This window comes from Saccostrea echinata, unplaced genomic scaffold, assembly GCF_033153115.1.
Source record: "Saccostrea echinata isolate AGI-Se365-2 ecotype Australia unplaced genomic scaffold, CSIRO_AGI_Sech_v1 ptg000010l, whole genome shotgun sequence".
Classification (NCBI taxonomy): Eukaryota; Metazoa; Mollusca; class Bivalvia; order Ostreida; family Ostreidae; genus Saccostrea; species Saccostrea echinata.
Genome location: NW_026889759.1, coordinates 6,657,501 through 6,672,500, shown reverse-complemented (window position 1 = coordinate 6,672,500; position 15,000 = coordinate 6,657,501). Strand labels below are relative to the sequence as shown.

General features: G+C 32.5%; 1 protein-coding gene across 3 annotated transcripts in view; it reads right to left on the bottom strand.

Annotated features, from left to right (window-relative positions):
* Nucleotides 1-10,814: 10,814 nt before the first annotated feature.
* Nucleotides 10,815-15,000, bottom strand: part of LOC133184649 (elongation of very long chain fatty acids protein 4-like) — a 16,948-nt gene continuing 12,762 nt past the window's right edge. For all 3 annotated transcript variants that reach the window (XM_061319734.1, XM_061319733.1, XM_061319732.1), the window contains exons 4-8: nt 13,825-13,905; nt 13,505-13,561; nt 12,771-12,885; nt 12,382-12,509; nt 10,815-12,027 (exon numbers count right to left, since the gene is read on the bottom strand). In XM_061319734.1, the coding sequence (XP_061175718.1) occupies nt 11,866-12,027; nt 12,382-12,509; nt 12,771-12,885; nt 13,505-13,561; nt 13,825-13,905 (543 nt within the window). In that variant the 3' untranslated portion in view covers nt 10,815-11,865. The remainder of the gene's footprint in view (nt 12,028-12,381; nt 12,510-12,770; nt 12,886-13,504; nt 13,562-13,824; nt 13,906-15,000) is intronic.

Genomic DNA, 15,000 nt, shown 5'->3' with positions numbered 1-15,000 from the left:
GTAGGTCAAACTCCAAGGCCAAGGTCAATGGGCTATAATTGTTGGTATCTAAAGGAAGGTCTTGTCACATGGATTACATATGTGAAGTATGAAAGTCCTAGCGCCAACCGTTCCAAATTTAAGGCTAAGGATAAAGTTTTCCAAAGTAGATCAAACTCCAAGGTCAAGGTCAAGTGGTCAATGTTGTTGGTATTCAAAGAAAGGTCGTGTCACAAAAATTACATATGTGAAGTATGAAAGCCCTAGCACCAACCGTTAAAAAGTTATGGCCAAGCTTAATTTTTTTTCAAAAGTAGGTCAAACTCCAAGGTCAAGGTCAAAGGGTCAAAGTTGTTGGTATCTAAAGGAAGGTTTGGTCACAAGGATTACACTTATAAAGAATGAAAGCCCTCACACCAACCGTTCAAAAGTTAAGGCCAAGGTTAAAGTTTTTCAAAAGTACGTCAAACCCCGAGGTCAAGGTCAAAGGGTCAAATTTGTTGGTATCCAAAGCAAGGTCTTGTCACAAGGATTACACATGTGAAGTATTAAAGCCCTAGCACCAACTGTTCAAAATTTATGGCCAAGGTTAAAGTTGGGTTAAATTTTGTGAAACTGAGTCAAAATCCAAAGTCAAGGTCAAAATATGATGGTGCCTTTAGAAAGGTCTTGTCACAAGGAATACGTCATATGTGAAATATGAAAGCCATAGCTCCAACCAATCAAAAGTTATGAGCAATGTTAAAGTTTTTGATTTGAAAAATTTAGAATCTACACAACCTCAGGAAGCTTCCAGTCAGTTTCAGCTTTCCTTGCCCAGTGGTTCTTGAGAAGAAAATCTTTAAAGATTATTTCTTAAAACTTTGAATCCCTATTATGACCCCATCCGACCCCCAGGGGCCATGAATAGAACAATTTAGAATTTACACAACCTCAAGAAGCTTCCATGAAAGTTTCAGCTTTTCTGGCCCAGTGGTTCTTGAAAAGAAGATTTTTAAAGAAGATTTTCCTTATATTTCAAAGTAAAACTTTGAATCCCTGTATGGCTCATCCTACCCCCAAGGGTCATGATATGAACAATTTAAAATCTGAATTACCTCAGGAAGCTTCCATGAAAGTTTCAGCTTTTCTGGCCCAGTGGTTCTTCAGAAGATTTTTAAAGATTTTTTCATTATATTTCAATGTAAAACTTTGAATGTCTATTGTGGCCCCACCCTACCCTTAAGGGTCATGATATGAATAATTTAAAATCTGAATTACCTCAGGAAGCTTCCATGAAAGTTTCAGCTTTTCTGGCCCAGTGGTTCTTCAAATTTTTTTAAAAGATTTTTTCCTATATATTTCAATGTAAAATTTTGATTCCCTTTTGTGGCCCCACTCTATCCCCCGGGGGGGGGGCATGATTTGAACATTTTAGAATATACACTAACTCAGGAAGATTTCATATTTGTTTCAGCTCTTCTGGTCTAGTGGTTCTTGAGAAGAAGATTTTTTAAAGACCCCGCCCTATTTTGTCTTTTCTTGATTGCCCCCTTAGAATGGTGCTCTTTCCTTCAATTTAACAATTTAAATTCCCCTTGACCCAAGGATGCTTTGTTCCAATTTTGGTTAAAATTGGCCAGGTGATTCTGGAGAAGAAGTTGAAAATGTGAAAAGTTTACAGACGGACGACGGACAACAGGTGATCAGAAAAGTTCACTTGAGCTTTCAGCTCAGGTGAGCTAAAACTGGTTCAAATACATAATTCTTCTGCTGAAAGTTCCAAAATAATTGTTACTTTATAGATATGTTTGACTGGTGAATATCAGGGAACCATTTTACATTAGAAGTACAAAAAAGCAAATGCCAGAATGAAGATGCCTAAGGAGTTATTGCCTCTAGCAATAATTCTTAAAGATTAAATAATTGAATAAATTAAGAAAATATACATTTTTAAAATTCCTTTACTTAAGAATTTTTTTCATTACACCAATTAAAAGCATTTTTCTAAAAGATATTTTTGTATGAATTTAAATTAATAACAGTTCTTGCGAAAACCTATGACATCACAGGAGGATGGAAATACCTTAAATATCTACCCTCTGAACCGTCAGTCGGTAGAGCGCTCTCTCCGTGATCAGGAGGTCTTGAGTTCGAATCTCGGTCGCGACTGACCCAAGTCGATAAAAAATGGGTAGCAACTGTTCCTTCGCCATGCGCTCGGCACTTTGAAGTGAAAGTTGCGGGTCCTGCGGATGAGACCTTAAAACCGAGGCCCCGTGTCACGGCAGGCGTTGGCACGATAAAGATCCCTCACTGCTCAATGGCCCTAAATGCCGAGTAAAGGTCTAAATTTGAAGCCCTTCACCAGTATATGGTGACGTCTCTATATGAGTGAAAAATTCTCGAATGGGATGTAAAAACAACATACAATCAATCTACCCTCTGATGCACATGAAATGCTAAACATAATATAAAACCAATTATATAAAAAAAACCTAAAAACAAAAACAAAGCAAACAAACAAAACGATGGCATGTCAAACGTTGCAATATTCGATCTTTTCCATTTGTATTGTATAACTTTCCATTTGTGTTGTATAATTTTTATTTGTATTGTATAATTTTTCATTTGTATTGTATAATTTTTCATTTGTATTGTATAATTTTCAATTTGTATTGTATAATTTTTATTTGTATTCTATAATTTTCCATTTGGATTTTATGATTTTCCATTTGGATTGTATAATGTTTATTTGTATTCTATATTTTCCATTTGTGTTGTAAAAAAAATCATTGTATTGTATAATTTTTCATTTGTATTCTATATTTTCCATTTGCATTGTATAATTTCTTATTTGTATTGTATAATTTCTTATTTGTATGCGATAATTTTTCATATGTATTGTATCCGAGGATTGTTTATTTATTTCGTTACGAAGGATGTCATTGGTCATAAAATTTAGTCTGTATAAAGGTCTCAGGTGCCCATCACAAACTTAGTCTGGTACCCTTCCCACAATTCCGATCGCGCACTCTCTACAAACACAAACTCGGCTCCTCTATTTGCGGTGCATGCTAAGGGACGACCATTTGATTCTCGGGGGGTGTCGAATCCGATTATTTATTTTCATTCTCTCGCAGGAGAGAATATTTATTTCCAATATGACCAGAGACAAGGAGAAAAACAAACAGAAGAAAATCCGCCCAAACCCGAAAACTCAGTTTTTTGGGGGTGGGGGTAGTTACCACCACTCAAGGTCAATTTATTTATTTTCTCAGTCAGCATTCCTAAGGACAGATTATTTATTTGCCATCTACCAGCGCTCCCATTTTAGAATCCAATGACCGTCTAACATGCACGCAAATACATATGCCGCCGAAATATGGCTGAAATATTGCCGACTCGGCGTTAAACAATAATCAATCAATCAAGCAAGCAAATACATATGAGCCCAGTTTGCTTTGAGCATCCGGAACATCTTCAACCCGATACAGGCTGAAACTTGACCAATGAAATCCTTCGTAACGAAACAAATAAACAGTCCGCGGATACAATACAAATGAAAAATTATCGCATACAAATAAGAAATTTTACAATACAAATAAGAAATTATACAATGCAAATGGTAAATTATACAATACAAATAAAAATTATACAATACAAATGAAAATTATACAATACAAATAGAAATTATACAATACAAATAAAAATTATACAATACAAATGAAAAATTATACAATACAAATAGAAAATTATACAATACAAATAAAAATTATACAATGCAAATGGAAAATTATACAATGCAAATGCAAAAGATCGAATATTGCAACGTTTGACATGCCATACAAAACCCAGTTCAAATGTCACATTAAAGGCAATGTGGTTTTATTTCTATAAAAGTGTAATCCTGGATTTTACTTGTTTGGCTATTAATTCAATGTGATATATCTTTTTTTCAGTCAAAAATAATATTTGATTTAAAGAAGGTGTGTAGTTTGGAAGTAACCAATGCTGCAACATAGTTTTCTATTAATCTTTTTTAGTTTTCACTTCGTTCTGGTTTCCGATTTAACCACACACTAATGAAGTCAAATGATCTTGCTATGAAAGAAAAACTCAGATTTAATTTTCCCCCGTATTATTCAGGATTTCTTCAATTCTTGAAAATTCTTGTACATTAACATAACCCCTGTCGAGGGCTTAAGCGAATTTTAAAAAAACATTGTATCGAAGTTGCAAGACAAAATTTTGACAAGTGCATTTATAAATGTTGAAGTTCTAACAATGAATGTATATAGCGCTCACATCGATAATGGCATAGAATTCTAATTACAGGGGATATGGTCAGTTTATATGCATGGATATGACTGGACCTTTACAGGGGAAAGAAAGTCTTACAAATTGCACCTTTATAAAATGACCAAATCGTTAAATGAAAAAAAAAAAAACTAATATGTTGGAAGATTCATTGTACCCTATAAACAAATATCAAAAGTGGTCTTACCTGACCAATGTATTCTTGTCACTTGAAAACGCAGGTAAGAAAATCAATATTATGATGTTTCTACCGATTATATACTAGTATATGGAAAAAAGGAAGAATATGTTCATCTTCTAAATATAGCAGCATATCAGCATATCCCTCATTTTGACCTAAGAATACTTTCCAATAGGTAGTTGAAAAAAAAAGCATCAATTGGCACGAAGGGTTCATTGTCGACTACCTGAATAGGAAATATCGTAGACCATTCAAGTTTCGTCAATTTTCAAAATGTCCGATATGATTTTCAGAATGGAGTTACTTCTCATATTGTATATCTGTTATTTTCAAATTTTATTTGCATTAATTAAAAATCTTTGAAGTATTCAATCAGAATTCAGTCCAGCATATGGAGTTATTTTACGTTATTTGTACAGTGAGCATGCGCTAAAGTACAGGTTGTGTCACTTTTATAGTACTCAAAAGATCTAATCTTCAGAATAGTTACAGCTGCATGGAGCAGTGCAGGGTAATTCTTACTTTACTGAAAAAAGTAGACAGATCTGTTGATATGCTCAAAATGAGCAGCCCTTACAAGGAGAAATAACACTGATTAGGGGTAATGATATCAAGATGAACAACAATTATTAATAGCCCTGCTGAACCGGCCGTGCATGATTTACTGAACTTCATCCTCATCCTCCTGATCTGAATTACCCCTCAAAATTAAATGAAATAAAGCAGTTGATAAAACAATGGCAGTTAAGAAAACTTACTCCAGTTGGTAGATTAGCAGTGATTAAATCCCTGATTATACCAAAAATGAACCATTTGATATTGACTATTCCGAACCCTTATAAGGAACTCCTAGACGAATTTGAGAAAGACCTGTACTACTTTTTATGGGGAAGTAAAATTCATAAGGTTAAGAAAAATGTTATGATTCAAGATTATAGAAATGGGGGGTTGAAAATGATTGAATATGTAGATTTTCTATGTGCGTTAAAATCAACATGGATCCGAAGACTAATTAACTCAGATACAAAATGGCTAAAACTTCTTGAATCAGAATTAGGAATAAAAGTTGAATCTCTATGGGTAAGAGGTTTAGACTTTACTGTTAATATGTGTAATAAAATAAGTAACAAGTTTTGGAAAGAGGTTTTACTTAATTGGGTAAAGATCATTGACTCTGGTCAAAATAATATGCAAATTCTTCATGAACATATATGGTTTAATTCAAGAATTAAAATGAACAACTCATCCATATTTTTGAAAAGTTATTTCGATGCAGGCTTTGTTTTTGTAAGAGATCTGTTTGACTCTGAAGGAAAATTTGTAAGCCTTGAGTACCTCACAAATCTTAACGTAAAAACAAATTTTGTAGAATATGCAGGTTTAAAAGTAGCTGTTTTAAAAACATTGAAAAGTATGGATATTGAAAAAAGAGAAACTGGACCTTTTATCCCTAATTCACTTTATATTTTTTATAAAAGTACAAAAGGCTGTAAAGACATGTATAGTTTACTCATTAAGAAGAAAAAGGAAGCAATTAAGGCACTAGAAAAATGGGAAAATAATGGAATATTTTTTGGCGATATAGACTGGAATAAAATATTTGAACTTCCTTTTAAAGTAACAAAAGAAGCAAAATTTCAGTGGATGCAATTTCAAATTCTGCATAGGATTATTGCAACAAATAAATACCTTTACAATCTCAAACTAATTGATTCACCTGTATGTTCCTTTTGTAAACAAGATGTCGAAACGATTGAACACTTATTTTTTGAGTGTTACTGCGTTAAAAAAATATGGTGTCACATTGAGGAATGGTTTATAAATCAGTTTCATTTTACCATTAATTTTGATAGAAAGGATATACTTTTTGGCAAATTCAACAACAAAAACATGTTTAGACTACACAATATATTAATACTTACTGTCAAGCAATTTATTTTTGCTAGTAGGTTTAAAAATGTGCCTAAACTAAGCATCTCAATGCTAGAAAAAAATATTGTGGATAGAATATTAGTCGAAAAAGTTATACTTTTAAGAAACTGTAAATTTTCAGAATATGAAAAATATTGGAAAATTATTTGTGATATGATATAATGTATTTATTTTTCTCAAGTTTATATACAAATGTACAAGTATGTTAAAATACTTAATACTGTTCCCCCCACCTCACTTTTTTTGCACCCTTTCACCCCCTTTTTCCTTTCTTTAATTTTATCTCTGTATATAAAGCTTTCACAGTGAATATTCATTAAAATGTACAATATGTCATATACAATTTTAATGTGATTTTGAAATGCAACATATATTTACTACAAAGAAATTATATTTAATATGAAGTATCAGGCAGTAGAAATGAAAGTATGTATTGAATGTTAACTAATATATTGTATAGTCTGTATATGTGAAAGCACAAATAAAATCTATGAATTAAAAAAAAAAAAACTTCATCCTCATCATTCCTTGTGAAACATAGAGCTGTTGTCCTCCATCCGACCCTGTTTTGAGCTGTTTTTCTTGTCTTGATCCAATTTGATATACTAGTTCTTCTTTTATTCTTGTTCTGCAGCTATACATGTGTAATGGACGACCTCTTTTCCGAATACCCTGAGGATTCATTAGTAGATACTCTCTGATGATGGTATTGACAGGTTTTTAGAGTGTGACGTACCCTTGTCATGTTTTTTTTTTCTGTTTCACTGATGGGTCTTGGTTGATTCTTATCCTGGACCTCAACTTATTTATGGTTCTATGCCACCAATTTCTGTAAATGTAGGTACATGCACTTGTTCATGGTACGAGATTTTCTCTCGTAGACGTTTAGTTAAACAGGTTTCTGCACCATAAAAATAAATTGTTTCACGGTGTTTTTGAATATCATAATTTTGGTGTTTAGTGATAATGTTGTTGATTTCTATTCTGATCGTAGCGTTACAAAAGCCTGCATTCCTTTGTGTAGTCTGGCTTAATTATTTCCGTCAGTGCCCATGGTTTTTTTTTTTTTTTACGATATGGAAATTGGTTGGTGTCTTCTACATCTTAGTCTTTAATTGTTACATCTCCTCCATTTTTGGTCATTATCCTTTATTTTCTTGGCATAGATCTTTAGCCTCATCTTTTTTCCTGTTTCATCTGTTTCGTCTCGTCTTTCATGTCCTATACAGTGCAAGGTAGAAGTGCAAGGTCATCTGCAATGTTTAGGTCGTCTACCGGTCTATTAACGAAGGGCCACTCAATTCGCACTTGTGTCATATTATAATTTTTGAATTTACCGGGTGGTAGTAAATACAAAAATTACAATATGACAACTAGTAACTTTTGTATTTACTACCAGCCGGTAAATTCAATAATTACAATATGACACTTGTATCAAAGGGTTACAAGTCTTGTTACACAGCATATTAGGAATAGTGTATCTGATAGTAGGCATCCTTGTTTAACCCCAATTTTTACAGCAAATGATTCTATCAGAGTATTTGTACCCCATACTTCGCACAGCGTCTTTATCATGTTAACGATCTTGACTGGAATTCTGTAATGTCAATGACTTAATAAATTTCCTCTATTGATTATATAAAACACTTTTTAAGTCGTTGAAGTTAATGAAAAATGATAATGCCCTTGACAGATTGCTCTATAATATAAATTTTTACTAGTACAGTGGATGTAGTGATCGATCTAGATCCGGCTTGTTCGCCTCTCAGTACTTTGTCTGTTGCCTCTTTTATTCTATTCCAGATAACACTTTTTAGAATCTTACTTGCTACACATAGCAATGTAGTGCCTCTTCATTTTTGCAGAGATTGTCAATTCTCTTCTTTGGTATATATAGTTTGACATTCAGTAATTTCTTCTACTCACAAGGGATTATATCTGTTTCTCATATTTTGTTCCACAGTCTATACATATAATCCATTACTTCTGGTCACCCAGTCCTCAATGCCTCTGGTTTTATATCATTTATTCCGTTTTTATTCATATTGAAAAGATTTAATAGCTGTTCTTATTTCCTTATTGCTCCTACCATTTTTATCTTATTCGTGTTTTTCCCTGGGTAAAAACTATTTGTTCCTCTGGTGTTGGTCTATTTAATACCTTTTTGACATGTTTGTTCCATCTATCTGGCTGTTCCTCTAGTTTTATCAACATTTTTCCTATTTTTAATATTTTCTGGTTTGACTTAACTAGGAGTTCTGGTGCTCAGGATTTTGGCGATGTTATGTGATGTATTTAGGTCTCCTTTCTGGGCTGCCAGCTCAGCTTGGATGGCAAGCTCATTTACAAAGTCTCTATTTTCCAGCCTGCAGTTATGTTTGACTTCGTTGTCTAGGACCCGCTATTTAGTTTGAAGCTTTCTTCTCTTCCAATCTTGCTTTTGCCTTATAAATATTATCATTGGCTTCACTTTTTAAGTATTGAGCTGTTTTAGTAACATCTATTCTCTTATTTTTCTTACAAATATCGTATTTCTTCCTTGGATTTCTTCACGGGCTTTTGAAAATGTCATTGTCAGGTCCCATTAGACTCCTGCGATATCTAGACTTTAAAGTCGGCTTTCAACAGTATCCAATGCTCTTCTATTCCCTTTTTCTCAGTTTTGCCAGTCTTATTTCAATTTGCTAAGCAGTAGATGGTGGTGTGAGTTTATGTTTCATTCTCCTTTTACTCTCATATAACTCAAGTCCGAGCTTTTGCATCTCGGACTTTTCAAGATAAGTCTGGTTTTTCGTAATCCATCTGGCGAATACCATGTTTTTAATAGATATTCATGTGTGGGAATATGGAGATTTCGGTTACAAGTGCATTTCGTTTCTCAAAGTTCTCCATTATTTTCTCTCTGCTTGTGTTGCCTAAACCAATCTTTGCATTCCTATCAAACATTCATGTTTTGATATGTCGTTTTAGAATTTCTTCTCACCTTTGTAAAGCATGCAATTAACACTTTATTGATTATAGAAAGAAAAATATTGCGGAATTGAGTTCCATTATAGGAAAGTTAATTTGCTTTGTTTTTAAAGCATAATGATTAAGATATCATGAACTTTATCAAATCTATACTGAATGAATGTGGGCTTTCTTATATCTGGCAAACTTGCCAACCAGTGAATGTATCCTGGCTGAAGAAAGTAGTTTTTAACACTCCGTATGATCAGTTTAAACAGTCATGGTACAGTGAAATGTTTAATTCATCTAAAGGTCTTAATTACAGAATATATAAAACTTCATTTTGTTTAGAAAAGTATTTAGTATCTTTGCCTTGTAAGTACTGGAAATTACTATGTAGGTTTAGAACTTGTAATAATAAATTACCGATTGAAGTTGGGAGATGGCAAAATGTACCAAGAGAAAATAGAATTTGTAAGTTATGTTCAAAAAATGAAATTGGTGATGAATATCATTACTTATTTAATTGTAATGACCCATCTATTTTGAAATCAAGACTATCACTATTATCAAAGTATTACTATTTATATCCAAATGTGTATAAGTTTGAACAACTTTTTAATACAAAAAATACAGTTAAGTTGATAAAACTGTGTAAATTTATAAAAATTATCTATGAGAGAGTTGGCTCTCCTGGTTAGGTCATTGTTAGCTTTTTGACTTTGTACTTTTTCTGTTTCACGCATGCACATATATTTAACTATATTTGTAATATGTCTCTACACTGTACTTAATGTCAGTTTATGAGAATAAATTCATTGTCATTGTACAAGGCTTAGTTATGCCAGAATACATCACAAAATGGCCAAAAATGGTAAACATGACAGAATGTCGATCGTTTGTGAGGCCAAGTAGTATAGAAATGTCGCCATGATTTTGTTTTAGCGGCAGCCATCTTCAAAATGATTTTAGAAACAGTACTATCTGACAGATAGATGTAACAAATTTCATGCTTCTCTTCACAAGTGAAATATTTTAGTGAAATTTTGATGTTAGTCGCTACACTAATTTTTATACAGAACTCTGAGCGGAAGCATAGGTGTGATTTCAGAATCTCTAACTCTTAAGATAAGAATTTTTTTTTTGGTAGTTTCTCGGGCGAAAAATGTCACTATTATTTTTTTTTAAAACAAGAGTTATCTTTCTTTTGTTTGTCAACTAATGATGGTTTTGCATTTCATGATACTCATCGAATTTTTAAATAAGAAGACCTTAAGAAAATAAATTGAATAAATATGATATGTTCGTAATTATTTATTTAGAAAGTTGGAAATTGAGTTATTCCCATTTTCAATATGATCAAGTATGCTTTAAAGAGGTATGTGTATTCAGTTTCCACACTATTGGTACGTGCACATGTTTGATGAGGATAGTCCATTTAAAAGTTGTATATTGCAAAAACCACTAAACCAAGTTCTTAAAAACATTTTAATAAAACTAACATTTTGATAAATAGATAAGCACACGTCATGGCACGTAGACATAAAAAATACTTGAATTCTTTATAAAAAATAAGAATAAGCAACTAAAATAACTATGCATCTAAAGGTACATTTTCATTATGCGTCTTAATTCGCTTTGCACGCCATCTTTGATATCCAGCAATGGCGGTTAAGTTATCCTAGGGTGTTTTAGTAGTGACGTCAACCAGTAGCAGCAGAATGGATAAGCGTTACCGTTTTTCGTCGTTTTTAAGCGCTTACTATAATTAAAAGAATACACAAAAACAAATATGGATGTACACATTTAGTTTTGTGTTTGTATATATTAATTTTCAAAACAATGTAAGCAATTACTAGTAAACACTGCAGAGATCACTGCACACTGAAAAAAAATATTGAAATATATCTTGTGTCAGAAGAGTATTTAAAAAGTGCATTAAGTATGTACATTAACCCACTTAACCAAAATAAGATAAATAAAACGATACTGAGTCGAAACATAAAACAGATTATGAAAAAATAACCAACTCTGATAAATTAAAATGAACACAAAAAACAAAATAAGCATCATGTTTATACATTTGTATCAACGTGTGACAGACTTTCACAGAAAGCCTTTTTTCAAAAGATTATTCGCTCTGCAGTGTTACGGAAACAGTCATTATTCACGACTCTCTGACACAGACAAGTGTCTAAGACAAAATGCTAGTGTGCAAACCGAATTTGCAATCATAAAATGGCTAAAGAAATCATGCATTATTTTTCAGAAGACATTGTAACACTTTATTTTTACTATGCATGGAAAAACAAGAACAAAAGAACCTCTTTTTGGAGTTTTTAGAGGATCAGTATATATCCGACTTAAGAACAAAAGTAAAGTAAAAACTGGAGAAATTTAATAATAGTTAGGTTACCCATAGGAAAATAAATCATGGGAAAAACGCACCATTTTGATGAACATACTAGCGGTATGTGTCACTTCTTGCACAGATTTGTAAGAAAATCGACCGTTTTGTTTCCAAATCAGCTGTACTTTTTCTTGTAGGCCTTTATATAGAAGTTCATAAAGAGGCTGAAGAAAATTATGGACTGAATGACGCTCGACAGTGAAAATAACCGCGGGAAACCACAGTCACCAAAGCAGAAGTTATAAAGGGCGTGGGAACTAGTCAACACAAACTGAAACTAAAAAACAGAAAGTTATCGTGTTATTAAGTAATAAAACACAATTCTTAAAGATTGGGAAAAATTATAAAATTTTGTCGTTTTATATTAATTGTATGTGATGCACGATGTTAAATCAAAGCTTTTTTTTTTGTTTTCAGCAGTTGCAAAGAAATGTCTTTAAAAAAATCAATATCAAAAGAATTCAATTCCCTATGCACGTAAAAATTCCATTTTGCATTCACAACGATTTTGTCAATAACCATCAATAACTTCTTTTCAATTTTCTCAGCATGCTTGAGATAGGTGGATTGATAAAAAAATCACAGAGGAAGGCTACAAAATTAAATTGATAAACAGCGTAGATCGTTTTACCAACTGTAACTTGGTCAGGTATTTCTTCCACCAAAGATATTTCTGCATGTGTGGACCCATGGCTGCTAATCCGTAATAGGCGTACATCCAAACATGTACAAAGGAATTCAGGAGTGCAAGCATAAAAGCTGGTATTGCAATAGAAGAGAAAAATCAATAAGCTTTTAATATAACATGTGTTGAAATATAGAAAGTTTAAATTGCTAAAATATATATCACTACTTTAATATCTTGTTCATCTTTTTAAACAAGTTTCTGTGCAATTGGTTTTTCTGCATTTAAAATAACGCAATTTTAGTACTATAATTTGGACCTGTAATTAAAATGCAAAAAATAACAGCCGTAATAATTACTGACGTATTTCCTTTTTTAATTTCAAAATGACATACTTTGACCCCCTGGTACAAACTTGACGAACCACCAAGTGTGTAGCAACATAATGGAATGATGATAGACGTGTAGAAATGTTAACTGACTCTCTTTCTTCCGTACAATGAAGAAAAACTGGAGGAAAAAAAAGAAAAAAATTATATTATGGATATTCGCTGTATATATTAGCAAAGATATAAAGACTTTAAGTAACACTCCTAACCCAGCCCCTGTGAAATCTTCATGGTATTAAACGTTCGTTTTAAAACATGTTCTACATGTATACAAATATTCGTTCAGAGAGTTTAGTCACCTGCAGCTAATATCATGCATACTATTTAAAATAAAATTTTAGGTTCGTTTTGAACCATGTCATTTTTATGATATCATAAAATAAATATTGAACAATCGCTGGTCTACATTTTATGGTGGCTTTCAAGTAAAACTGCTATAATAAAAAAAATCCTTCAGGTGCGAAATGCTCTCAATCAATGAATTAAATATTTCATAAATAAATGTCAGCGGCAGTTTGTTTGTATTTGATAGACAGAAGTCTCGGAATCGATCTCTCGACTCCATGAGCAATTTAATTTCAATCTGATTTTTACTATTGAATATTTTATGATTAGAGACCAAAGTGAAAATACATAGGGTGGATAAAGATTGTTGAATAAAATGAATAATAAATATCAATTCTCGTATAAACGTGAAGCTGCAGACTTTTTACGGGCACCTTGATGTTAGTTTTACTTACTGTGTCTAAAAGTTCGATGATCTTGGAAATGAAATACAAGTAGCAAGCATTCATCATCTGCAACAAATACAAAGATAGATTTTAATAAAAAAATTAATGAAAATTATCAATCAATGAAACACATTTCAAGAGAATATCAAATGAATATCATTAGAATGACATTTATTAATTTTCACCTTTTCGTTTCCTTTTTAGCGTTTTGAATTTCACACTTATTTTAATATTTTTGGAGAATGAAACTTCAATATTACTTTGATTTAAATAAAACTTTTACAAATTTTGGAAATGATCCACGTTTAAACCAGCGTTTGCTTTCTTACCCTCACTGCTCGAGTATCGTCCGAGTAATCGACTGGTTGACACGTCAGGCTATAGGAGGACTGTACTGCTGCGATCAGTATCTGTCAATACAGACAAACAAACGGATCAACACGTAATCTGCTATCATAATGTTGTTTAAATACCAGTGACATCAAAATATGATTTGATTTTTGGTGCACACTCTTTTTGTGTCACCTGCAGAGCAGAGCGACACTAAAGGGATCACCTTACCCGGCATCTGTCCGTCTGTCACACCCTATACCTCGACAATTGTAAGAGGTTTGGATTTGATATTTTGCACATATATTGCTGGCACTATGGCTTTTGTAAATTACCATGGTTACTGACCCCGTGACCCTTGACCTTTTACCTACTTTTCAAATAGTTAATAGTGCTGATATACAGCATATTTTTGACATTTAAGAGGTGAGTCTATGCTATTTAGTTGTGCACTGTTTGTCATAAGACATTATGAAAAATACCAGCATTACAAGCCACTTGACCTTGACCTACTTTGCAAAATATACCCCGGGCAGTTTAATTTAACATATGACTTTTGAATTTTGAGAGGAAGGGTTTTGATTATTAGCATTTATACATGTTTATGAGGTTATAATACTGTACTTTGAAAGTGTATGATACTCAGTTACCACACATATATTTAAATATACATGTATATATACACTTATATTTAGTATGAAAATACATCGGGATCGGTATTCCACAATGGATTGCAGTAAAGACAGACTGAAATCTCTTTTAGAGGATTGCTTGAAACACGTATTAATAAAATGACAAATAGTTATTTCTAATAATTTTAATTTAGTTATTCATTTGAGGGTTGGGGATCCATATTTTCTTTGATTGTCAGAAACGCAGTCTTAAACTATCCATGGATGCCATTTTTTCTTTGCAGGCAAATGCATGAACGATCATGCTAAATCATTAATAAAAAGCTGATAAGATTTATTTACATCTTTAATGAAGCTACATAGCAGGCGACACATGCGTTCCTTGGAACACTCAAGTTATCTTAAAAAATTCATCTTCAAGAATTAAATGCTTCTTTCAGAGAGAGAGAGAGAGAAAGAGAGAGAGAGAGTGCTTTTTTCTCGATGAACAAAATAATTTTATAGTCAATATTAGTGACAAACCTGCTACTTTTATTTCTATAT